At 37.5% G+C, this 27,070-nt stretch overlaps 2 protein-coding genes across 2 annotated transcripts; one reads left to right on the top strand and one right to left on the bottom strand.

The window, feature by feature from the left end:
• Positions 1-1,594: 1,594 nt before the first annotated feature.
• On the bottom strand, positions 1,595-20,746 carry LOC117320010 (inositol hexakisphosphate and diphosphoinositol-pentakisphosphate kinase-like). Its single transcript, XM_033874709.1, has 3 exons — positions 20,633-20,746; positions 7,010-7,126; positions 1,595-1,984 (listed from the first exon to the last, which is right to left on the bottom strand). The coding sequence occupies exons 1-3, from the start codon at positions 20,686-20,688 to the stop codon at positions 1,813-1,815; spliced, it is 345 nt and encodes a 114-aa protein (XP_033730600.1). The 5' UTR covers positions 20,689-20,746; the 3' UTR covers positions 1,595-1,812.
• LOC117320009 (tripartite motif-containing protein 2-like) lies at positions 14,931-17,313 on the top strand. The gene has a single exon (XM_033874708.1). The coding sequence runs from the start codon at positions 15,679-15,681 to the stop codon at positions 16,510-16,512; it is 834 nt and encodes a 277-aa protein (XP_033730599.1). The 5' UTR covers positions 14,931-15,678; the 3' UTR covers positions 16,513-17,313.
• Positions 20,747-27,070: the final 6,324 nt, after the last annotated feature.

Raw genomic sequence — 27,070 nt, 5'->3', positions numbered from 1 at the left:
AATTTTTTTGGGTGTACCGAAAACCGGGTTTTTTTTCGCGGGGGGGTTCATTTCACGATTGCGATATCAAAAAAATGAAAAGCGGGGGGGGTTTAAATTTTCGCAAAATAAATCCCCCCCGGGCCCATGTGTTTTTTCGAAAATTAGGGCCAAATTGATTCCTGATTATGTGGGGGGAATTTTTTTGCGATCAAAGGGACTCCGTGTAAATTGGCATCAATTTCTCCCCAAAATCTCCACTATGCGTGTACGTACTACTGTTTTGCTTGTAAACAAATTACTTTCCTCGACACACAAACCAAATCTACTATCTCGGGTTTCTACGAATCAGAAGTTTTTGTCCTTTTGGGTAAATACTTAAAAATTGGTTCTACTTCCCAAACATTTTCCTGCTTTGAGAGATACTTTCTACAATGGTACCTTTTTACCCGTTTGTCGTTCCCTCCAAATTGTCTTTGGGGCAATTTTTAAACCCAGAAAAAACTTCCTATTACCAGATTGGTGGTGTAAATTTCCCAAATTCTCAAACAAATTAAAAAATAATTTCCTGCAATTATTTTTTATGTATAAAATTTGGAAAAAATGAGTAAAAAAAAAAAGGATTCAGTCAAAGGGTATGGATAACCCCATCAGTTATTTTGATTTGTTTAAAACCAAAAATTTCAATTAACACTAATTCCTTGATATTATGTTATAACCCCCTTTAAAATTAAAAAAGATAAGGGAGTTATCTCCCTTGGATCATCCAATAAGACAAATAGGGTGACAGTTTGTATTTTTTTGATTTGGTTTTGAGCAATAAAAAAGTAATTCAAAATTTTAAACAAACTAAAAAAAAATTGTTTTAAGTGCCAGTAAAATTGCCATTAAAATTTAAAAGGGAAAAGGGAAAAAAATTTTTTTTTTTGGGGCCTAAAAAAGCAATTTTGTTTTAAAGGTTATTTTGGGGGACAAAACCCCCCTTTAAACCCCTTTTTGGGGGGCCCTTAGGGGTTAAAAAATTTTTTTTTGGGGCCTATTAGGCCACTTTTAAAAACCTGCTACTTTTTACACGTTTTAATTTTTGGAGGGGGGGGTTTTTTTTAGGTTTTTTGGGTTTTTGTTTTTTTTAAAAAAACCCCTTTTTTTTTTTAAAAATTTTTCCCCCGAAAGGGGGGGAAAAAAAAAGGTTTTTTTTTGTTTTAATTTTTCTTTTCCCAAATTTTGGGTTATTGTTCTTTTAACCTTTTGGGGGGGGGGCTCTCCAATTTTTACCAATTTCTTTAAAAACTTTTTTAAAAATTTTTTCATAATGGAATTCCAAAGCTAAAGGGGTTTTTAAAGGGGTTTTTGTTTTTTTTTTAATTCCCTTTTTTTTCAAAATTTTTAAAAAAAAAAAAAAATTTTTTGATTTTTTTTTTTTTAAAAAAAAACAAAATTTTTGGGCAAAATTAAAAAAATATTGTGATACAAAGATAGGTGTGTGACAAGTTTGATATTGTTTTGATTTGGTTTTGAGCAATAAAGAATGTAATTCAAACTTATAATCAAGCATCAAAAAAACATTGATAAGGTAGCAGTGCACAGTAAAATTGCCCATTAAAATAATGTATATGTGGCAATTAAGACAGTCATAATTTGTATACAGATTTTGGTTGAACCTGAACAATGCTAAATAGTTAGTAGTCTAGATTTTGTGTATGACAGAGTGACACCAGTAAACCTCTGTTTGCTGTGGAGGCCATACTTAGGACCAGCTCTAAATCACAATGTTCTTATCTTCGTACTACGTATACCTGAGGGGGTGTTATCCAAGTATTGTTGGCGTTGTCCCTAATTAAGTGTACCCAGTCTTTGGCCAGACGACCTCAGCCATGACCTGTGACAGACAGCAGCTGTGGTAGAATGTCTGTTGTAGGAAGTTTGCTGTGTCCAAGTTTTGTTTAGGTTGTTCTTGGTGAATTCGGTCTTTGGGGAGCGGGGCGTCGTCAGACTGTTACAGCAACTGTACATGTGGTAAAAATCATGTTCTGTTTTAGAAAGTTGTTAGTGTCCATGAGATGGAATTCTCCAAGCTAGCTAGTCCTTGGTGAGGTCGTTTCAGAATATATATTATAAGCTCTGTTCTACACTCAATCTATCAAAAATAAACATACATGTATATTGTTAGATTATCATTAAATTACACATAGTATTGTGTACATGAATTGAAATACTTGATCTGCAGTGGTTTCACCAAAAAATACTCAATCAATTACTTGTTATATAACATCAAATATTATTTGTTTAACACTAATCACTGAATATCATGACTGTAAACAGATAGGTAAGTTATCACCATTCAATCATCCTATCAAGATAGTTTGGTTTGGTTTGATTTTGTTTAACTTCCTATTAACAGCCAGTGTCATTTAAGGATGTGCCAGGTTTTGGAGGTGGAGGAAAGCTGGAGTACCCAGAGAAAAACTACTGGCCTACGGTCAGTACCTGGCAACTGCCCAACGTAGATTTCGAGCTCGCAACCCATAGGTGAAGGGCTAGCGATAAAACCACATAAAAAATAACTAAAATTATTGCAAATATCATGATATTTGGCCCCAAATGACACAATTCCCTACCAATTGTTTTTAAAATATTTAAATTTATATTTAAAATCAAACATCTCTATTCCAATAAGAAAAATAATCTTGGTTTAATGTGTTGATTAATTATATGAATTTTCTGATAGCTCACCTCATTTGCTACATGTAGCTATAGGTACCTGCTGCGATTAATTACTTTTTCCATTGTTAACGCTTTCAGAAATCTGGTTTTAAGTTTGAACTAAAAAATTTACTTCATATTGAATAATCCAATTAGGCCTATATCAACAAATAAAACGAATAATATCCAAATACAGATTAAATGCTGATACAGTGGTATCCCTAGACCCCAAAGGATGTGTACTTTGTGTGGTAATCATTAAGTTGAGGATGAAGTTTATTTTGTTATGTCCTAAGTATTTGGATTTAAGTATTTAAAACCATATTTTTATCGCCGTCCATCTGTGTTCAAAATGACTGAATTGTTCTGTAGCACCAATGTAAAAACTTTAAGAAATTTTGGAAAATATCTAATTCAGGCAACGGCTAAAAGGAAGTCACTGTTACTTAGTTAATAAGTATTTATATATTTAATTAATAGTTAATTAATTAGTAATTGCACAACAGTTTTTTCTTTATCAGAACCTTCTAAAAAAAATATGTCTAGGAATATAATTTAAAGTATGTGATTGTCTCTTTATGTCTTAAAAATCTGTGTAGTTTAAAATTGCAATTGTAATATTGAAATTATATGATATACATTTTTTTGTGATGGCAAAAAATATAAACACATGCTTTATTGAAATGTATAATACTTGGTGTTACATTGGCTGTGTTCTCCGCCGTCTTGCACAAATGTAAAATGTTGTCATATGTATGTATATTGTGGTCATACATGCTATTTGCATACGGAATAAAATAATTGAATTGAATCATTGCATATTATAGGGGGGGGGGGGGGGGGGGGGCTATAGTTTACCTCTCAGAGGATATCTAGAGGATGCAATCACAATTTACTGAATAACCAAACATAACTAGAACTGTCGTCCAGGGGTCCAACTCATACCCCCTGCCCCTCAGGTGAAGATTTCCCAACAAAAACCTTCACGCATATGTACCCATTATGAGTCCCTAATATTCCTGTGTATTTCAAATGAATTAAGTTGATAGCTATAAAGGAGTTGTTCGAGTTGTCTTGACAAAGTTTTCCACATGAGTATGGGTATTGAAACCTGGTAACCATGGAAACCAAAAATTCTGTAGAGAAATATCATGCATGTACATTTAAACATTGTCCCTATCACTCCTGTGTAATTTAACTTGAAGCAGTTTAAAGGTTTATGAGGAGTTGACTGGACAAAATTCCCCCTCATGCAAAAAACGAAGTACAGTGACATGGTTACCATGGTAACCACAAAATTACAACATGATACAGATTACGCACAGCTACAATGTTTAAGGGTTATTGCCATAAAGTTTCGTTGAAATTTTCTCAGTAGTTTAGAGTAGCCGGTATATCGTTGTGTCTACATACAGACAGACAACCTGATTCCAGTATACCCCCCCCCCCCCCCCAATGTTGTTGCGGGGGTATAAAAAGTGATTTGAAGAAATTATAAGCTTTATAAGAAATTAAGGAAATTTGTTTTAAATAATAAATTATACTTTTGAGTCAGTGAAGGCAAGGCTTAGATAAAGATTTTTTCCCTACTAGGCACTGTGCCTAGTGACTACCAAGAATTAACTCACTCGGCATATACAATTTTGACCCCTCATAAAACTCCTACCTGGGTCATTATTTTATGCATGAAATAATGACCCCCCCCCCCATAAAATATTGATCCCCCCTCCCCTATAAAATATTGCCCCCCCCCCCCCCCCCCCCCGACTTATGATGCAATAATACATAAAAGCAAACTTGACAGTATTATTAAATCATCTAATCTCTTATACATAATTCCTACATGTCATTCCTGCAGGTATTAAAAACGGGGAGTCATTCTCTATCCTGAGGATGGGACCAGGGGGGGGGGGGGGGGGGTAATTATAATCAGCCGAAAAGGTGAGATCATGACCAGTAAGCAGGTTTGAACAGTATTCTATTTAATTCAATTAAAAAACATTGCATACAAAAATACGAAATATCTGTTCATAATTTGCAAAAGGATCCCTCAGAAGATAAGCATAATTTTATGTAGCAGTAGTCCAGTCACAACACTGCTTAATCATTTTACAATTTATATAAATAGTTATATAAATGAAAATGTGTTAAAACATAAGATGTACATTCAAGGAATAAAATGTGAGTTAAAGAACATTGGTGGAATGTATATAACGACAAGACGCCAATTGGCCTTGACGGTCACCTGAGATTTGAAATATTTCAGTTAATTTAATTGACCCTTTTTAGCCCCACCCATCAGCCCCTGGGGGTTAGTCATAGCCAACATGTGCATGCCATCAAACTGTCATCCCAAGCTGATAATGTTAACCAAGTTACATGTAGAATGAATTACAATCAAAAACAAATAATAAGCAAAAATCTGATTTCCCTATATAAACTATAGTAAAGTTTACCCCCTCCCCAGGGGCAAACATGAGACCCCAGGGTCATGAAATTCACAATTTTGGTAAAGCACCTTAAGACTCTTTCATCTATGAAGAGTATTTGATGTTATCATATCTGTGAGTAGAGAAGAAGATTTTGAGATTTCAGTCAATTTGACCCTTTTTAGCCCAGCCCATCAGCCCCTGGGGGTCAGTCAGGGCCAACATGTCTATACCATCAAACTGTTATTCCATGCTGATAATGTTGACCAGGTTAGAATGAATTACAATCAAAATCAAACAAATTATAGTCAAAAAATGTGATTTCCCTATATAAACTATAGTAAAGTTTACCCCCTCCCCAGGGGCAAACTTGAGACCCCAGGGTCATGAAATTCCCAAGTTTGGTAAGGCACCTTAAGATTCTTTCATCTATATAGAGTATTGGATTTTATCATATCTGTGAGTAGAGAAGAAGACGTTTGGACTTTCAGTCAATTTGACCCTTTTTAGCCCAGCCCATCTGCCCTTGGGGGTCAGTCAGGGCTAACATGTCATACAATGAAACTGTCATCCCATGCTTATAATGTTGACCAAGTTAGAATGAATTCCAATCGAAATCAAACAAATTGTAGTCAACAAGAGGCCCATATCGCTCACCTGGTTGGATTAGACCAAATGTCAAAATATTGTTCATGTTTATGTTCAATTCGTTTTATTTATCAATCTCAAACAATGCTATATATGGTTATAGTGTGGGGATCCCAACTGCTTAAAGAAATAACGAAGTCAAGACTCTCTAAGGGTCCGAAAGACCTCAAGAATTTTTTTTAACATCCATTTATAACTAAAAAATTTATTACTAGTTATCCTTGGGGTGAGGGGGACAGATTATGCATAAATGGTGACTCTGACCCCAAAGGGGCCAAAGGGGTTGGGCCCAATAGGGGAAATAGAGGTAATTCCTTTAAATCGCTACTAGTTATTAAGTTATGAATGGATTTGAACCCAATTTGGTCAGAAAACTCCATGGGGGAAGGGGCACAAATTATGCATAAATGGTGACTCTGACCCTAAAAGGGCCAAAGGGGCGGGGCCCAATATGGGAAATAGAGGTAATTCTTTTAAATCGCTACTAGTTATTAAGTTATGAATTGATTTGAACCCAATTCGGTCAGAAACACCGTAGGGGGAAGGGAAACAGATTTTGCATAAATGGTAGCTCTGACCCCCAAAGGGGCCAAAGGGGCGGGGCCCAATAGGGGAAATAGAAGTAATTCCTTTAAATCGCTACTAGTTATTAAGTTATGAATGGATTTGAACCCAATTCGGTCAGAAACATCCTAGGGGGGAGGGAAACAGATTTTGCATAAATGGTGGCTCTGACCCCAAAGGGGCCAAAGGGGCGGGGCCCAATAGGGGAAATAAAGGTAATTCCTTTAAATCGCTACTAGTCATAAAGTTATGAATGGATTTGAACCCTATTTGGTCAGAAATATCCTTGGGGAAGGGGAACAGATTTTGCATAAATGGTGACTCTGACCGCAAAGGGGCCAAAGAGGCGGGACCCAATAGGAGAAATAGAGTTAATTCCTTTAAATCACTACTAGTCATAAAGTGATGAATGCACGTTCTAAAAACAATTATTGAGGACTCTTTCTGACCTTAGAGAGTCTGGACTTCATTAATCTTTAAAGCAGTTCGGATTCCCACACTATAACCATATATAGCATTGTTCGAGATTTACAAATAGAACAAATTGGATACGAACGTTATTTTGACATTTGGTCTAATCCAACCAGGTGAGCGATACAGGCCCCATGGGCCTCTTGTTTATAGGTCTGAAGAATTCACTTAACTCTTTCTGGCCTGAACGTCAAAAGTATCCATGTAAAACTTACCCTAGTATTTTTGCACAGTCATCATAATACTTTACGGAGTTTTCCACGAGGCTGAAACTGTTAACATCACAGACATAAGATTTGCTGCTAGCCCTGAGATCAAATCCACACATTTTCCTGTAACAGAAAAAAATCCATGTGTTAGCGTCATCAAGGATTGATCTAGTTGTGGTCGTTAATGACTTCTAAACATTAAACAAGGCACTGAATTCCAACCTATACACTTAACTCAAAAAACCTTGGACAGTTTAATCTCCCTATAGTTTCTGAGTGGATCATAATTGTTTGTTGTGATATATCATATAAAACCCAGGATCATCTGGAGTCAGTGTCTCTTTGTAGTAGATGGAGGCTACATCACTGTACAGAGGAAAATAACATATCGACGTCATAGAATTAAAAGGTCGTAAGTGAAGTTAGGTCAAAAAAAATAATTCCGGGATATCATCAAAACACTTAATAATTATTATTTCAGCAAACCTATTTCAACGCAATTCGCATACAATGTTCAGTATTATACCAGTTTGATATATCATTAATGTCTGCCTCGCATTTAAAGATATAAAGCGGTGAAATTGACAAAAAACTGACCCAAGACCTTTTAATATTGAAGAAATTTTATGTCATATCAGAAGTGAAAAGTCGTAAGTGTCACTTACGACCTTTTGATATTAACCAAAAGTTATGCAAGATCAGAAATGAAAAGTCGTAAGTAGCACTTACGACCTTTCAATACTGATTAAATTGGAAATCTATGCTCACGGAAGGTCGTATGTGTTACTTACGACCATTAAGCATAAACCTACTATATTATTGTTATGACTTATTGTGTAAATAAAATAAGTGTTTCGTACTGATTATGATTCTTGTGGAAATGATGATAAAAGTTCTAACACATACTCCAAATTTCAAACAAAATTTATTTCATTTTTGATATAATATTTAATAACAATATCTAAGTAACAAAATACGATAGTAATGAGCAATATCAACACGTTAAAGCGAAAGAAATGCAAGTCATTTTTTAATGTAATTCATTTACATTTATATAAATACAAGAACAATACCAATCTGCTTTATTCAATGGTGTGAACAATGCTATACAACATCAGCATTTGCCATATTTTAACTCATCATACTCATGATCTCTCCTCATTTCATTGTGATATTATTTAAAGAGAATCTGATTATGTTTACTACAGCAGATATCATCACTAATACAAAATATGTTTAAAGATTAAAATTAGTGTATACACAATGTAGTTCGTAAGGTGCATACATGCTTTAGTAAAAAAAACATCATCCTCATAGCGTTAAACTATTTTAACAGATAATGTACATCAAATGGCATTTCGAATTAACAACAAAAGAACATTATGAATTCAAACACTTACGAAATTGGTGGTGAATCCAAACCATATACCTTTGTGATACACATCGAACTAACACACACGGCTTTTCAGTCATTTTGAAATTGTCAAAGTGCTCATTACGTGTAGCATTACGTGTAAATATACCTTATTTTTAGATTGCTCGGATTTGCCGATTTGTCGGTATGTTCATTAAAATCAGACTCAGAATTAACAATAAATTAACATAATCAATCCATACACATGACTCTTAAATCAACAAGCATTAGTCTCTTTCATAGGTATGTAGTCATTATCTTTTTAAAATTATCTTAATTACTGTGATAATGCACAACTTTCCAAATCGTATATACATTTGCACTACTTCTTCAATATTTCCTTATCAAAATGTGAAAGGCAGTAAGAACACTGTTTAATCGTAAACACAATTATGATATTTCACTTGTACGGAAATCGTATACAAGAAAACCTATATCCGTATTTGAAAATACCAGTTATATTTGGTAGCAACATTAATCAAAGCAAATATCATCACCGATACACAAAATGTGTAAAGAGTAAACTTATTTTAAAGTTGATACATTCTTTAGATTTTTGTATCGTGCTGAGTGAGCCAAATTCGTGTTACACATAATGTTCATCGATATAATGTTTTGGAATTTACAACAAATGAACATAATCAATGCAAACATTATTACAAAACTCAAACATGATGTCAAACGAAAACTATTCAAATTGTTTTAAAAAGATATCCCCAATAATACCAACACACAAGTGTTCTTTCTTCGTCGCATATAGTAGTCATTTTACAATAATTATTGTGTGAACCTGTGCACTGCTTATGAAACTTTACAATTCAGCAAAATGCGAAAAGCAATAAGAACAGCCAAACCCTGTACAATCGTTAAACATAATTATGAGAATTCCATTCGGTACAAATATAACAAATTGACGATACGACTTCCAACTCATGCGTGCTAATTTACAAAATTCTCCAACAACATAAAAAGCAAATTAGTCTTTTGGTGCATATATAAAATAAAAACTGTCTTGAGATATGCAATTACCTTACTAAATTGTTGGATTATACATGTACCTCAATCACATGGTTTTACTCTGATATTTTCACTTATATCAAACCCTTCATGACTCATTTATTGATACATAATTGTACGCATATCGCATACCTCAAACATGTGTATCAACCAAAGATGATATAGTAGAAGCATCTACAAACATTACAAGGGCAATGGCAAACAAGTGGGTGGAATTATATTAAATACCGATACCGACACTGAATTACAGACTTTCGCTGATTGTGAAACTCGAGGACTTCAGGGTTAAGGTCAAGCTATAGTTCACTGTGACCTTGTTCAGTACAAGCGCTTTGCTTATGAAGACCTAAACATCATTTATTAACGTCTAGTGCTACATTATAAAGGTGATATAGTCTCTCTAGAATGTTATCAGGACCAAATGAAGCGACGATTTCGTTTGATGACTTATAGCAATGACCTACTCAATATCGGAATCGTCGCTTTCATGCGGTTCTGGTAACCTATTCGATGTAGAACCTGTGTACGGCAGATGGGCACAGAAATCGTGATGGATTTCAGGTATAATACCCTTCTTGCATAAATTTTGCAAATCTAGGAATTTAGCAGCGGAAGTTGGAAGGGGTGCCTGGTATGCTGATTTTAATTCATATCCAGAGATGGTTTTCCGTTTGTTTCTTCCACGGTGTATCGTTATTGCTTGAAATTCATTTGCAGCTATGTCATACTTAAAAAATATTTTTGTTGGCTCACATTGCATATATCTGAAACAGTGTATTTTGTTCCACATAACCGATTCTCCGCCATCTGTCCTACTGCGGTTGGATATTACATTTGATGCAAAGCTCTTAAAATTTAAGACTTCCTGGTTTTTTAATGGTACAACATCGTATTTGGGCTGTGTTTGCTTCGCATTTTTAATCGCTGTGAACTAGTCAGAGGGTACATAGAGTTCGGAGTGTTTAGTCGCTCTTTCTATAGTTGCATGGACTGAATCACCCTCCATCTGAGAATTGCCTCTTTCAAAATAATAGTGTGTTATCTGCTTGATTGGCAAATTTACCACAGAATATAGGCACATGGCACTGAAAGGAAGGTTGTGCTGCTGGCCAGTACAGCTATCTGAATAGTAATTAATTTCATCTACAGACCCTACAGATGTGTTAAACTTAAGCAAACACGAAGCGATCTCATTGCTTCCCCTTTTGGCTTCTGTCTCCCACCAAGTGTTACATTTCGTTTCCTTTGAAACTAAATCAAATATTGTAAAATTGTATGTAGCGAGTTTTCGTGAGTAGTATTTCTCCAACCTGTGACTTTGGAGTTATTAAGACTTTTTGTAAATCCAAACTCACAGTCTTAATACTTTTATTGTACGTAGATCTTTCTTTGTCAATTGATTTCTGATCACGTGCTTGAATTTTTCTGTTTTCATGCATCTCAAATTCTGATCGTTTTAATATCTTGTCTGATTCAGAAAGTTTTTTGTAGGAATCACAGAATGAGCACATGTCCTTCTTAGGTACATGGAATCCAAAATTAAATTCAGATGCAAAAATGAAATCGTATAACCAAACTTTCTGTGGTATTCTTTGGTCGGAAACGCATTGTCTCAAATACAAATCATACATCTTCCTTATCGAAAGATCTTTGTTCAGATAGCGCCGCTGTGTTGTCTTACGACAGTAGTGACTCTCAACAACAAGGAAGGATTTTATGTGTAGACGAATGTAATCTTTGTGTGATTCAGCGATCTTTTTGGCGTTTGGAGGGCATCCGCGTTTATCTGAACATTCAGACTGTCGTTTTTTCTTTAATGTATAAGAGACAGTTCTCTCACCAATGGCTAGCGTGCATAAAAATGCCTTTTTGCAGACCTGCCTCCGCTTACCATAAGAGGGCAGGAAGTACTCAATGGTGTTTTTTCGTCTTGAAATATTTTCAGTTTTTTTGAATCTTTTTTTTTTTTTTTGCAAATTAGTACGGCATTGGTTTTTATGAATTGCCTTTGTTGGCCATATGATTTAGACCAGTATGACCGGAACGTGGCTTTCTACTATCTGCGGGAACATTTTGACTACATTTAAATTTGCATTTACATTTGGACATTTTACAACAATTTTCAGGCACGCGCTTTCCCATTTTATTGACATATCCAAGTCCTTCAGCGCGTCTTCGTTTTCTTACATTTGCTTGCCACGATTTTTCATCACGGGTTCGCCTTCGAGATAGTCGCGATGATGACAATTTTGAAACTTCATTAGATTCGATACAATTTTGAGGATCAAAATCACACTCAGAACTGAGGTTTTCAATATCAGAATTGCTTTCTGATGGACTCTCTTTGTCAATGAAATCATCATGACATGTTGATACTACTGTTGTTTGTTAATGCAAAGATACAGACATATTTCTTACCTCTACTTCATAATCCTTTTCAGGACTAACGATTCCAGCACCTTTACTGCTAACTGATACATTGCTTAAATCTAAGTCAGACTCTAGTCTGCTGATGTTAAGATCATCTGTACCAAAGGACTCATCTTGATTTAACTTTAACAAGTTATCAATATCTACAACACACCCACCTGGTACTTCCTCTGTGACAGCATCAAAATTTACGTCTAACAAGTCATCAATGAATATGTTTTCAGGGCTAGTATATTCTATGCAAGTCCATTTATCGTTACAAATCTGAAAATTGGCAGTGCTCACATCTGGAAACTCTGTTACTATAGCAGTACTGTCGGTGTCGTCATCCGATTTGGCAAGTCCCAGTAGTGTAGCAACATAATTGTTCTCGGCCAGGGCAACTTCCGGTATTGTGATAACATTATTGCACTCGGTCAAGGAAACTTCTGGGGTTGTGGTGTCATCGTTGCACTCGACAAGAGCAACCTCCGATATTGTGACAGCATCATTGCACCCGACAAGGACCACTTCCGGTGATGCTTGATCCTTGCCTTTGTTCTGCGCAACCTCTGTCAGATAAGAATGATCTTTGGTGACGGAAACAATTTTTAATGCTAACTCTGTAAGGGAAGCTTGTCATCAGAGTCACTTTCATTATTAAGTTGTTTTAGTGGTAGTTCATCGTCTGAACTATTTTTAATATAAGAATTCATATTCAGTATTTTCTACACTTTTCAAAATGACGTATGGCTGCAATACTTCGTCGCGTTTAGTATTACATGCAACGTAGTACTTATTTACGACAACATTCAACTGCTTTTCTTTTCTTTCCATCTCATTTTTCAGTTCCAGACATCTCCTACATGCCATATCTGTGGGAAAAAAAGTAATTTTGTTTAATTGATATACCAAATGGATTTAACATATTTGAAGTTATCCACATGATTTTGAGCAGTTATGTCACATAACTTTTAAACAGAAATATTGTGGTATTATTATTACCATTGACTACGTAATTAAATCATTTATTGTTGTATGTAATTTACTTGTACATACACGCTGATTTTCTTCTTTTGAATTGTACTCGCACACTTCGTTATAGGCCGATAGGATGCCTCAAATTTTACTTTGATGACTCAGAATGCCTAACAATAATGCTATGTACTCAGATTTATCTAAAGAAAATGGACAATTAAGATCATCATTAAGATCATCATATACTTACCAAAATAATCTTCAATTTATCTGCATGATTTTTCTTCTGCATAAAAGCTAAACCGGAAGTATTTTAATCGTCACTTAAAGGTCGTAAGTGACAGTTAAGACGCGCTAGTTATTATAATGAAAAGGTCGTAAGTGGCACTTACAACCTTCTACGCTACGGTGTTTTAATTCAGCACAAGAATTAAAAGGTCGTAACTGGTACTTACAACCTTTTAATATGGAACATCATTCACTTTTCACTTCTGAAAATCAAAACAGCATGGTCACTTACGACCTTTATTTTTTTCAATTATTCAACAAAAAATAAGCCGATCGCTTAGATTTTTTGCCCAAAGACGCGTAATTAAGTAATTTATCGAAAAATCGAAAAAGCCAAAAAAGGTCGTAAGTGACACTTACGACCTTTTAATTCTATGACGTCGATATGAAATTTGAAATTTATTGCACAACGATGAATTAGAGTCATAACTACCAAGGCATAGGGATACTAGACCAAACATCACAATCCTAAGATGAAAGGCTGCGCAATGGCATAAGCATGAAAGATCACAGCACAGGTCTTATTACCCAATACACAGATGTATCTACCCACAGTACAGGTATGTCTTATTACCCAATACACAGGTGTATCTACCCACAGTACAGATATGTCTTATTACCCAATACACAGGTGTATCTACCCACAGTACAGGTATGTCTTATTACCCAATACACAGGTGTATCGACCCACAGTACAGGTATATCTTATGACTCAGATTCCAGCTGTATCTAACACCCAATACAACATTTAGGAAGAACTGACATATGTACATATTATCACTCGATACACATACCAAACAGACATATGTACATATTATCACTCAATACACATACCTAACAGACATATGTACATATTATTACCCTATACACATACCTAACATACATATGTACATATTATTACCCAAAACACATACCTAACAGACATATGTACATATTATTACCCAATACACAACCTAACAGACATATGTACATATTATTACCCAATTCACATACCTAACACACACATGTACATATTATTACCTAATACACATACCTAACAGACATATGTACATATTATTACCCAATACACAACCTAGCAGACATATGTACATATTATTACCCAATACACAACCTAACAGACATATGTACATATTATTACCTAATACACAACCTAACACACACATGTACATATTATTACCCAATACACATACCTAACAGACATATGTACATATTATTACCCAATACACAACCTAACAGACATATGTACATATTATTACCCAATACACAACCTAACAGACATATGTACATATTATTACCCAATACACATACCTAACACACACATGTACATATTATTACCCAATACACATACCTAACAGACATATGTACATATTATTACCTAATACACATACCTAACAGACATATGTACATATTATTACCCAATACACAACCTAACAGACATATGTACATATTATTACCCAATACACAACCTAACAGACATATGTACATATTATTACCCTAAACACATACCTAACACACATGTGTACATAGCATTACCCAATACACATACCTAGCAGACATATGTACATATTATAACCAAATACACAACCTAACAGACATATGTACATATTATTACCCAATACAGATACCTAACAGACATATGTACATATTATTACCCAATACACAACCTAACAGACATATTACATATTATTACCCAATACACAACCTAACAGATGATACATCCCGGGGTAACTACAGCATTTAAATATGTCACAGTTTGTAAACATGACTCACAATGACCTTGTCTGTCGATAACCTCACACAACCCGGAAGTATATCAGATAACACCAGAACAGCTAGATCTACACATTCCTGTGGGCGTTCATCCCGAGAAACGACGTTTGGCAACATTATTTACCAATCAGAAGGATTGTTCAATTCAGTTGATTTAAATTTTGATAAAAACTGGTATTGTCAGGATGAAAATAACAAATTGATGGAGTTTAATTCTGGTTCAAACTGGAAATGTTTATTCAGAAAGTAACAGATTGATCAATATGACAAGAAGGAAGTTAATCAGTGTGGCTGTGAATTCTGAAGGTAGAGAAATATGGACAGTGTAAATTAGTGTGGCTGTGAATTCTGAAGGTAGAGAAATATGGACAGTGTAAATTAGTGTGGCTGTGAATTCTGAAGGGAGAGAAATATGGACAGTGTAAATCAGTGTGGCTGTGAATTCTGAAGGTAGAGAAATATGGACAGTGTAAATTAGTGCGGCTGTGAATTCTGAAGGTAGAGAAATATGGACAGTGTAAATTAGTGTGGCTGTGAATTCTGAAGGTAGAGAAATATGGACAGTGTAAATTAACATTCTGGTGCTGTGGATGGACAACTTGGATCATCACAGTAACCCTGTGACATCATGAGGTAGTTATTCTCTTGTGTTTTTACATTACTGATTGTTTAACATAAACATATACTGGACGGACAGTATAACCAGGATTTCATTCTTCAAAAGCATCAAACAAAACTCCAATTTATTTGATAATAATACAATAGTGCTATAACAACTGAAATTATAATTTTCATCAAAATGGCAACAGCTAAAATACCTATCCGTACAAAAGGTCAGACAACCTGTGTTCATCACAAGGGGAGACAACTGGAATTCTGTTGTGAAAAATGTCAAGAATTGGTTTGTCCAAAATGCCTTTCCTCTATTCACAAAAGCCATCCAGTTTGTGAGCTCAGTGAAATCACTCCTCAGAAGAAACAAGACATTAAAAACTTTATTGACAGAACAGAACAAAATGACCAGGTACAAATTGGTAAATACATCACCTCTACTGATACACTCCTTAGAGACAATGACAGTACATTTGAGAAACTGTCACATCAGTTGAGAATGCAAACAGACAAACTAAAACAAGATCTTGACATGCTCACAGCTGAAACACTATCTCTTTATCAGAAAATGAAAGAGGACAATTCAAAGCTGATACAGAAATACAAACAGGACCTGGAGATGTACGACAAACAACTCAAACAACAAATACAGGAATGTAAGACAGCACTTCAGCAGGGTTCTGACTTAAACATTTACGATACAAGATGTGAAATAGATTCCCAAATACATTTCCCTGTTAAACCTGTCCTGGGTAATGTCAGCTTCACTTCAAACAAAAATCCTCAAGGTCACCTAAAGCTTGCTTTAGGGAAAGTTATCATCTCAGGTCAAGGTCAAACATCAACTGACCAGGATCGGTCAGTCTCAACATCAGATGGTCAGGGACAGTCCTCTACACAACAACAATCAGGAGATAAAGGGAAGAAAGCAGTGACAGGGTATAAACTACTGTCAGAGACCAAGGTGGTGGAGGAGTGGGAGTCTCCATGTGACATTAGATTCTATATGTCCCACCACTGATGATCAGGCCTGGACCAGTGACAACAGTAAAACATTAACTCTCCTGGACAGGAAGGGTACAGTAATACAGGAGGTCACACACAAGGCTGTGATCAATGACATTAGTGTGTCACCAACAACACACAGACTGTGGGTCTGTGACAGAGAAAACAACATCCTGGAGCTGGTATCAGGACAACTAACACACAGATTCAGAACCAAGGAGAAACCCAGGTGTTTATGTGTTACAGCCAGTAACCATGTCATTGTAGGCATGCCCAAACGCATCTCTAAATTTACAACACAAGGTCAGATGGTGCTCACTACAATGGCTGTAGGGACTGGGAAACCATTAGTGTGTACACCATGGAGGATCACAGAGTGTCCTGTCACTCACAATGTCGCAGTGATTGATTTCAGTGATAAAGATGATGGTGGTGATGGAAACAACCATGTTGTTGTCATGGATACTAACTTCCAGGAACTGTTTGTATACAGAGGTGACATCCCCAGTACATATAAAACATCACAAACAAGAGGTGAACCATTTTACCCCTGGAGTGTGGTGTATGATAGTGTGGGGAACCTCATCATAGGGGACTTTAACAACTACAGGGTCCTACTCCTCAGTGGAGGTGGTGAGTTCCTCAGGATCATACACACAGACACATACTGGACAGGGGCTGTAGGTGTAGACAGGAAGGATGTCCTGTGGGCAGTGTTTGATGATGATAATGTGAAACTACTACAGTACAACAGTATGTGATAGTTATAATAAAACTACTACAGTACAGCAGTATGTGATAGTTATAAACTACTACAGTACAGCAGTATGTGATAGCTATAAACTACTACAGTACAGCAGTATGTGATAGCTATAAACTACTACAGTACAGCAGTATGTGATAGTTATAATAAAACTACTACAGTACAGCAGTATGTGATAGCTATAAAGTACTACAGTACAGCAGTATGTGATAGTTATAATAAAACTACTACAGTACAGCAGTATGTGATAGCTATAAACTACTACAGTACAGCAGTATGTGATAGTTATAATAAAACTACTACAGTACAGCAGTATGTGATAGTTATAATAAAACTACTACAGTACAGCAGTATGTGATAGTTATAATAAAACTACTACAGTACAGCAGTATGTGATAGCTATAAACTACTACAGTACAGCAGTATGTGATAGTTATAATAAAACTACTACAGTACAGCAGTATGTGATAGTTATAATAAAACTACTACAGTACAGCAGTATGTGATAGCTATAAACTACTACAGTACAGCAGTATGTGATAGCTGTAAACTACTACAGTACAGCGGTATGTGATAGATATAAACTACTACAGTACAGCAGTATGTGATAGATATAATAAAACTACTACAGTACAGCAGTATGTGATAGCTATAATAAAACTACTACAGTACAGCAGTATGTGATAGCTATAAACTACTACAGTACAGCAGTATGTGATAGCTATAAACTACTACAGTACAGAAGTATGTGATAGCTATAAACTACTACATTACAGCAGTATGTGATAGATATAAACTACTACAGTACAACAGTATGTGATAGCTATAAACTACTACAGTACAGCAGTATGTGATAGCTATAAACTACTACAGTACAGCAGTATGTGATAGCTGGACAATGACTGACCACTTGACCTGTGATATGTGCTGTTCAATTCTTTCTTCCATTTCTTACTCCTTTATTTTGAATTTGTTCCAGAAAGATGCTATACTGATTTGTACAACTATCTTACAAAGAGGTAAATTTTCAAAATTATATTTCAATTTTTTTTTTATATATATATGTTGCTGCAAATTGTTTATAAAGATCATTTATTCCTAATTAGTAATTTAACTGTTTCATATCTGTTGTCTATGTTCTTCTGATCTATCAATGTTAGATCAATCTCTTAAATACCCGGTAATACATGTAATTGGTCTCAGTCGTTCATGTTTAATCTATATGTATGTATATAAGTAATGTATAGGATATCTATACAAAAGCTATATAGTATTTTTGCCTTTTTGTTTTCTTGTGAAACAATATATGTATTGTCTGTAGTGTTACTTCAAGTTGGTACATTGTAAGTTTGTAATTGATGTAGGCGTGCTTGATTGAGAATTTTATCATGTACCTACATGTATACTATATACCTTATAGTAATAAGTGTTATTTGCATATATTAGGGACTTAATTGGGTTCACTTTTGCCTCATATTGATCACTGTCGTTTGACAAATAAATGTTCAGAATGACGTCAACTAGTTTGTTGTTTGTCAGCTGGTCGACGATGAGAACCAATGACTTCACCTAGTTGGTCGTTTGTCAGTTGGTCAACGCTGAGAACCCATGATTTCACCTAGTTGGCAATTTGTCAGCTGGTCGAAGATGAGAACCCATGACTTCACCTAGTTGGCAATATGTCAGCTGGTCGAAGATGAGAACCCATGACTTCACCTAGTTGGTTGTTTGTCAGTTGGCCCACGATGAGAATCCATGACGTCACCTAGTTGGTCGTTTGTCAGTTGGTCGACGATGAGAACCCATGACTTCACCTAGTTGGTCGTTTGTCAGTTGGCCGACGATGAGAACCCATGACTTCACCTAGTTGGTCGTTTGTCAGTTGGTCGAAGATGAGAACCCATGACTTCACCTAGTTGGTCGTTTGTCAGTTGGCCGACGATGAGAACCCATGACTTCACCTAGTTGGTCGTTGTCAGTTGGTCGAAGATGAGAATCCATGACGTCACCTAGTTGGTCGTTTGTCAGTTGGTCGACGATGAGAACCCATGACTTCACCTAGTTGGTCGTTTGTCAGTTGGCCGACGATGAGAACCCATGACTTCACCTAGTTGGTCGTTTGTCAGTTGGTCGAAGATGAGAACCCATGACTTCACCTAGTTGGTCGTTTGTCAGCTGGTCGACGATGAGAATCCATGACGTCACCTAGTTGGTCGTTTGTCAGTTGGTCCACGATGAGAACCCATGACTTCACCTAGTTGGTCGTTTGTCAGTTGGTCCACGATGAGAACCCATGACTTCACCTAGTTGGTCGTTTGTCAGTTGGCCGACGATGAGAACCCATGACTTCACCTAGTTGGTCGTTTGTCAGTTGGTCGAAGATGAGAACCCATGACTTCACCTAGTTGGTCGTTTGTCAGCTGGTCGACGATGAGAACCCATGACGTCACCTAGTTGGTCGTTTGTCAGTTGGTCGAAGATGAGAACCCATGACTTCACCTAGTTGGTCGTTGTCAACTGGTCAAAGAACCCTTACCTTTTGTACAATATCTAAAATGTAAAAGTCAGGCTTTAGGTCGGGTTCACTGAAGGATTCTGATGTTAGCATAGGTGTTAAAGCTGCTTTGTGGCGACATACTACATGTACATGGATTGTATTTAAAAATTGTCGATTTCTAAAGTCAAAATAACATTTTTATGAAATTTTATTGGAACAGTTAGAGTAATTATGTTCCACAATATCATCCACCCTCAAGTCAACTCAAGTCTGGAACAGTTACAACTGATCAGTAGTGAAACCATCATACTCTATGACCACTACTGATCAGTAGTGAAACCAGCATACTCTACGACCACTACTGATCAGTAGTGAAACCATCACACTCTAGGACCACTACTGATCTGTAGTGAAACCATCATACTCTAGGACCACTACTGATCAGTAGTGAAACCATCATACTCTAGGACCACCACTGATCTGTAGTGAAACCATCATATTCTAGGACCACCACTGATCAGTAGTGAAACCATCATACTCTAGGACCACCACTGATCAGTAGTGAAACCATCATACTCTAGGACCACTACTGATCAGTAGTGAAACCATCATACTCTAGGACCACCACTGATCAGTAGTGAAACCATCACACTCTAGGACCACTACTGATCTGTAGTGAAACCATCATACTCTAGGACCACTACTGATCAGTAGTGAAACCATCATACTCTAGGACCACTACTGATCAGTAGTGAAACCATCACACTCTAGGACCACTACTGATCAGTAGTGAAACTATCATACTCTAGTACCACTACTGATCAGTAGTGAAACTATCATACACTAGGACCAAAAGAGGCAGCCTTAATTACCTACCAGATAAAAACAGCAAGGCTCGATCTCTTCCTTCTTAGCTTCCTTCCCAAGACCATCTCTGTACCTGGATCCGACTGACCTACAACATCAAGGGAATAGATCTAGAGGAACTGCCAGCTTTCACATCCAAAATTACACCAATGGACCTCCTCAGCTAAGACACCCAAGTGGAAACTATGCAATTATATCATGTTAACACTAAATATATTGAAACCATCGAGGTGCTTTAACTTGTTGAAGCAAAACCTATGTTTACAAAATATTAAGTTCATTAAACTGGTAAACATAACTATATAGTATCATTTTTACAAATGATAGGTTATGAATACTATCCAGCGCATGGGATTTATTATGGACGTCCTATGTACCAATTACCCTATATATTGCATGTTATGATGTAACTTAATTTGCCTACTGGGTCCAGGGACAATATATATCACTCCAAGCTGCACTTTTACAAGTACTTTGGATACATCCCATTATAACTCACAGAACTGGTAAACAAAACAGTCTAATCTAAATCTAAATATATCAAAGGAACTGATCAAGTTGGGATCCAAGGGAGACAATCCATAACAGTAGTGAAGCTGTTATTACCCAATGAGGACCACTAGACCAATTTAGGTTTAAAATATTACAGGATATAAAGATAAAAACACACAAATCTCTGATCTAATAGTGGAGAGATTGGGGATACCCCTACCGGTCTTCTTAGACCAAACTAATTCAATTACAAGAGATCCCAGAGGGATCTTGGCGCCCACCATTGAATGATCTTTATAGGTTCCATGTCAGATTGATCTTTTCCCTACTTTTCCCTTCCTCTAAGTCTTACTTATCTGTGTAAATTCAGAAACAGCCCTCTAGTACTTTTCAAACAAGGGGAACCTATATACAGAATTTAGGATTTAGCTATAATGGCTGTCTGTCGGCCATGTTGTTTTCGTATTGGTCCCAATATGCAAAACTAGGCACCGAGGGGAACCTACATATGAAATTTGAAAAAGATCCCTTCAGTACTTTCACAGAAATAGCGATAACTTCAATTGTCAAAATCCGAAATGGCTGCCTGTCGGCCATGTTGTTTTCTGATTAGTCTCAAAATGCAATATGCATAACTAGGCACTGAGGGGAACCTGCATATGAAATTACAGAAAGATACCTTATGTACTTTCTCAGAAATAGCGATAACAAGCTTCAATTGTCAAAATCCAAGATGGCTGCCTGTCGGCCATGTTGTTTTCCGATTGGTCTCAAAATGCAATATGCATAACTAGGCACCAAGGGGAACCTACATATGAAATTTGAGAAAGATCCCTTCAGTTCTTTCACAGAAAAAGCGATAACAAATTTCAATTGTCAAAATCCAAGATGGCTGCCTGTTGGCCATGTTGTTTTCCGATTGGTCTCAAAATGCAATATGCATAACTAGGCACTGAGGGGAACCTGCATATGAAATTTCAGAAAGATCCCTTCATTACTTTCACAGAAATAGCGATAACAAACTTTAATTGTCAGAATCCAAGATGGCTGCCTGTCAGCCATGTTGTTTTCTGATTAGTCTCAAAATGCAATATGCATAACTAGGCACCAAAGGGAACCTACATATGAAATTTGAGAAAGATCCCTTCAGTACTTCCTCAGAAATAGCGTTAACAAACTCCAATTGTCAAAATCCAAGATGGCTGCCTGTCGGCCATGTTGTTTTCCGATTGGTCCCAAAATGAAATATGCATAACTAGGCACCAAAGGGAACCTACATATGAAATTTGAGAAAGATCCCTTCAGTACTTCCTCAGAAATAGAGATAACAAACTTCAATTGTCAAAATCCAAGATGGCTGCCTGTCGGCCATGTTGTTTTCCGATCGGTCCCAAAATGCAATATGCACAACTAGGCACCAAGGGGAACCTACATGTGAAATTTGAGAAAGATCCCATCAGCACTTTCTCAGAAATAGCGATAACAAGAATTGTTTACGGACGGAGGGACGGACGGACGGACGGAGGGACGGACGGACGGACGGAGGGACGGACGGACGGACGACGGACCACGGACGCAGGGCGATTTGAATAGCCCACCATCTGATGATGGTGGGCTAAAAATATACATGAATACTTTAAACATAGTAAGGATAATTGTACATATTTTCTAAAGATTTGTACTGTTACTGTTATACGAATACCTCATTGTCATTGCCACTTATAGCTTGTACGGGAAATATCCAGTTTCCATAGCGATTTGGAGGTTTACGGGTACGATTTGAACGCTGCACTTCTGGAATTTCAAAACCAGAAGTGTTTTCCTCCTGAATACTAGTTTCATTGTTATCACTATGGAAATACTCAGGGTTAGGAACAGATGAATCCACGATACCAGCTGGATTAGTGAAATCCGATTCATTTATGACCGGTATCGTGTCTGATTCATCAGCAACTGTCGCTAATGTTCCCGAGTCAAGACCTGGCTCATTAAACCCTTGCTGTGTAGCTGGTGAATTTCCCTGTAGCTGCTGGTGATGCCTTCGTGCCTCAGAGTTGTGGTGATTTCATCCTCAGACTCTGATTCTGTGTCTGACGATGATGCTGATGCTGATCCTGGTTTTGTTTGAGTAGGGGGAACTGACTTTTTACTGTTTCCCTTGCGGTTTCGCAGTTTAGAGGGATCTCCCACAGGAATTGTGTTAAATGGGAGGAGCATGTTTCTGTGCAGGGTCCTGCGAGGTCCCTTACCAGATTCTAGCTTTACCTCGTACACAGGAATATCACTATTTGGTATATTAGAAATCAAATAGGGTTCCCGATCCCAACGATCTGCCAGTTTGTGTTTCCCCTTGAGGCCGACCTTCCTAGTGAGGACTCTGTCGCCAACCTCAAGCCTAGACTCATGTATAGACCGGTCATACCGGTGTTTATTCTGAGCAGCTTGCTTGGACACCTCAGTCTGGGCTGCTTTATAAGCATACTCCATCCTTTTTCGCAGTTTGCTAACATAGGAGTGGTGCCCTGCTCCCTGCTGACCAGGGTCAGTACCAAAACAAGCATCAACCGATAATCGAGGGTGCCAACCGAACATGAGATAGTGGGGGGAATAGCCGGTGGCACCACTCTTAGTGGCGTTATATGCCTGAACTAGTGGTGCTATGTAAGACTTCCAGTCGGTCTTTTTCTCATCCTCTAGGGTAGCTAACATACTGAGGAGAGTTCTGTTGAACCGTTCAGCAGAGCCATTACCATAGGGTGGTAAGGAGTAGTCCTGGTCTTCTTAACCCTGCAAGCTTGCAGAGTTCTGCTATAACTTTGGACTCAAAGTTACGACCCTGATCACTATGCAATCTTTCAGGAAAGCTGTAAATTGCAATGAAATGCTCATACAGCGCTTTAGCTGTAGTGTGTGCTTTCTGATTGCGACAAGGTACAGCCTGGGCATACCTTGTAAAGTGGTCAGTAATGACTAACACATCCTCATAGCCACCTTTGGACTTGTCCACCCCGAGGAAGTCAATACAGACTAACTCCATGGGTCTGGACGTCACAATAGGAATCAACTCAGCAACAGCTTTCACTGGTGTCTTACGTAAAACACAGCGCTCACAACCCTCGACTTTACAGTCTACATCTTTCCCTAGACCTGGCCAATAGAAACGCTGACGTGCTAACCAGAGTGTTTTTTCTTTACCCTGATGACCTGCATCATCATGTACACCCTTTAGGGCGAGGGACTGGTATTTCTCTGGCAACACCAGCTGTTTCACATCTCGACCGTCTAGAGAAGCGGTTCTATACAGAATCCCATCCCAGAGACTCAACTTATTCCAAGTCCTCATCAGCTTCTGGACATCAATTGTACCTAGCGTATCAGATAAAACAGCATACTCACTGGCCACATGAGGCACAGTTTCACCCACTACACAATCCATTAATGGGGCAACAGTGATAGCAGATTGGCAAATAGCCTTGACAACATCTGGATTCATTTGAGACATGCGTGAGAGACCGTCCGCATCAGCATTATTTTTCCCAGGTCTATAATGTAAGGTAATATTCAGGGCTTTTTCTGGGGGCTTTTTGGGGCCGTTAATGGGCCCCATTCCCAATTGAAATTATTTCATATTTAAGCCAAATTCCCAAAATTTGCAGTTTACTCCTGAAAAAATCTTGCCCAATTCACCAATTTTCTTCCCAAAATGGGACAAAAGGCCCTTTCCCAAACTAGTGAGAAAAAGCCCTGAAATTGTAATTGGCCAATGCAGTTACCCAACGGTGACTGGTTGCATCCAGCGTAGCCTTACCCAACACGTAAGTCAGAGGATCATTGTCAGTGACAACCTGAAACGTATTTACCATAGAGGTAATCGTGGAATTTGTCTGTGACTGCCCATTTAAGAGCCAAAAACTCTAACTTATGAGCCGGATAATTCCGTTCATTGGGTCTCAAGCCGCGGCTTGCGTATGCAATCACTTTCTCTACACCATCTTGTTTTTGATAGAGCACAGCACCCAAACCGAGTGCACAAGCATCTGTATGGACAATGAATGGCTTTGAGAAATCTGCATAAGCTAGAATAGGAGGATTCACCAGTTTCTCTTTAACAGTGTCAAAAGCTGCCTGCTGAGGCTCATCCCACACCCACTCAGCAGTTTTCTTGGGTTTTGACTTAGATTTAGACTTAGGTTTAGCCTTTGATTTCCTTGTCAAGTCATGACCCAGTAAGAGTTTGTTGAGGAGTTGAACAACTTTAGAAAAGTCTTTGATGAAGCGTCTATAGTAGCCGCTAAACCCCAGAAACTGGCGTAACTCCTTTATATTCTTTGGCGGAGGCCATTTTTTTACAGCCGACACCTTTTCAGGATCTGTCGCTATACCTTTTTCTGAGACAACATGTCCAAGATATGTAACTGATGTCTTGAAAAATTCACATTTGGAGGGTTTTAATTTGAGGCCGTGTTTCACTAGTCTGGCAAAAACTGACTCTAACCTGGTAAGGTGTTCGTCAACGGTTCTGGAAAAGATTAGAATATCGTCTAGGAAGATAAGACATTCCTTGAGGTGCATATCACCCATGCATTTCTCCATGAGACGCTGAAAACACGCCGGAGCACAACTCAACCCAGAACCCATTCTGTTTGTCTCCCAGAAACCCAGGTTACCAACAGAACAAGAGGCCCAAAGGGACTTAACGGTCACCTGAGATTTGAAATATTTCGGCCAACTAAATTGACCCTTTTTGGCCCCACCCATCAGTCCTAATGGGATCAGTCTATGAAGAGTATTTGATTCTAACATATAGTTGATAAGAAGATTTTGGAAATTTCAGTCAATTTGACCCTTTTTGGCCCCGCCCACCAGTCCCTGGGGGTCAACCAGGGCCAACATGTACATAACATCAAACTGTAATCCCATGCTGATAATTTGAACCAAGTTAGAATGAATTCCAATACAAATCCAACAAATAATAGTCAAAAATGTGATTTCCCTATATAAACTATAATAAAGTTTACCCCCTCCCCAGGGGCAAACGTGAGACTCCAGGGTCATGCAATTCACAATTTTGGTAAAGCACCTTAAGACCCTTCCATCTATGAAGAGTATTTGATTCTACCATATCTGAGAGTAGAGAAGAAGATTTTTGAAATTTTAGTCAATTTGACCCTTTTTGGCCCCGCCCACCAGCCCCTGGGGGTCAATTAGGGCCAACATGTACATACCATCAAACTGTCAACCCCATGCTGATAATTTGATACAAGTTAGGATGAATTCCAATAGAAATCCAACAAATAATAGTCAAAAATGTGATTTCCCTATATAAACTATAGTAAAGTTTACCCCCTCCCCAGGGGCAAACGTGAGACCCCAGGGTCATGCAATTCACAATTTTGGTAACGCACCTCAAGACCCTTCCATCTATGAAGAGTATTTGATTCTACCATATCTGAGAGTAGAGAAGAAGATTTTTGAAATTTTAGTCAATTTGACCCTTTTTGGCCCCACCCCTCAGGCTCCTGGTGGGCAGGGACCATATAATTCACAATTTTGGTTGACCTTCAGCCATAGAAACTTTCTGCCAAATTTCATTGTATTTTGTTAAGTGGTTTTGGAGAAGAAGTCGAAAATGTAAAAAGTTTACGGACGCACGACGCACGATGGACGACGGACGACGACGGACAAAAGGCGATTAGAATAGGTCACTTGAGACTTCGTCTCAGGTGACCTAAAAAGCTGTCTTTGGTTTGTCAGACTCCTCAACTTCAACCTGCCAGTATCCAGACCTTAAGTCAAGTTTTGAAAAAAAACGTGACCCGATCAGACTGTCAACTGTATCGTCAAAGCGAGGTAACATATAAGCATCTTTACGCGTGCGCGAGTTCAGCATACGGTAGTCTATACAGAATCGTAAAGACCCGTCCTTTTTCCGTACTAATACAACATTTGAATATG

This window comes from Pecten maximus, unplaced genomic scaffold (assembly GCF_902652985.1).
Source record: "Pecten maximus unplaced genomic scaffold, xPecMax1.1, whole genome shotgun sequence".
NCBI lineage: Eukaryota > Metazoa > Mollusca > Bivalvia > Pectinida > Pectinidae > Pecten > Pecten maximus.
This window is presented reverse-complemented; position numbering and strand designations above follow the sequence as displayed.

Bases quoted from the DNA above. Each gene is read 5' to 3' on its own strand.
- LOC117320009 (XM_033874708.1), top strand. From the start codon at position 15,679: ATGGCAACAGCTAAAATACCTATCCGTACAAAAGGTCAGACAACCTGT.
- LOC117320010 (XM_033874709.1), bottom strand. From the start codon at position 20,688: ATGGTCTTGGGAAGGAAGCTAAGAAGGAAGAGATCGAGCCTTGCTGTT. The intron at 7,127-20,632 runs GTAGGTAATTAA...TTTCTGTTACAG, and splicing joins AGCCTTGCTGTTTTTATCTG to GAAAATGTGTGGATTTGATC. The intron at 1,985-7,009 runs GTAAGTTTTACA...CCACATGTACAG, and splicing joins GACTGTGCAAAAATACTAGG to TTGCTGTAACAGTCTGACGA.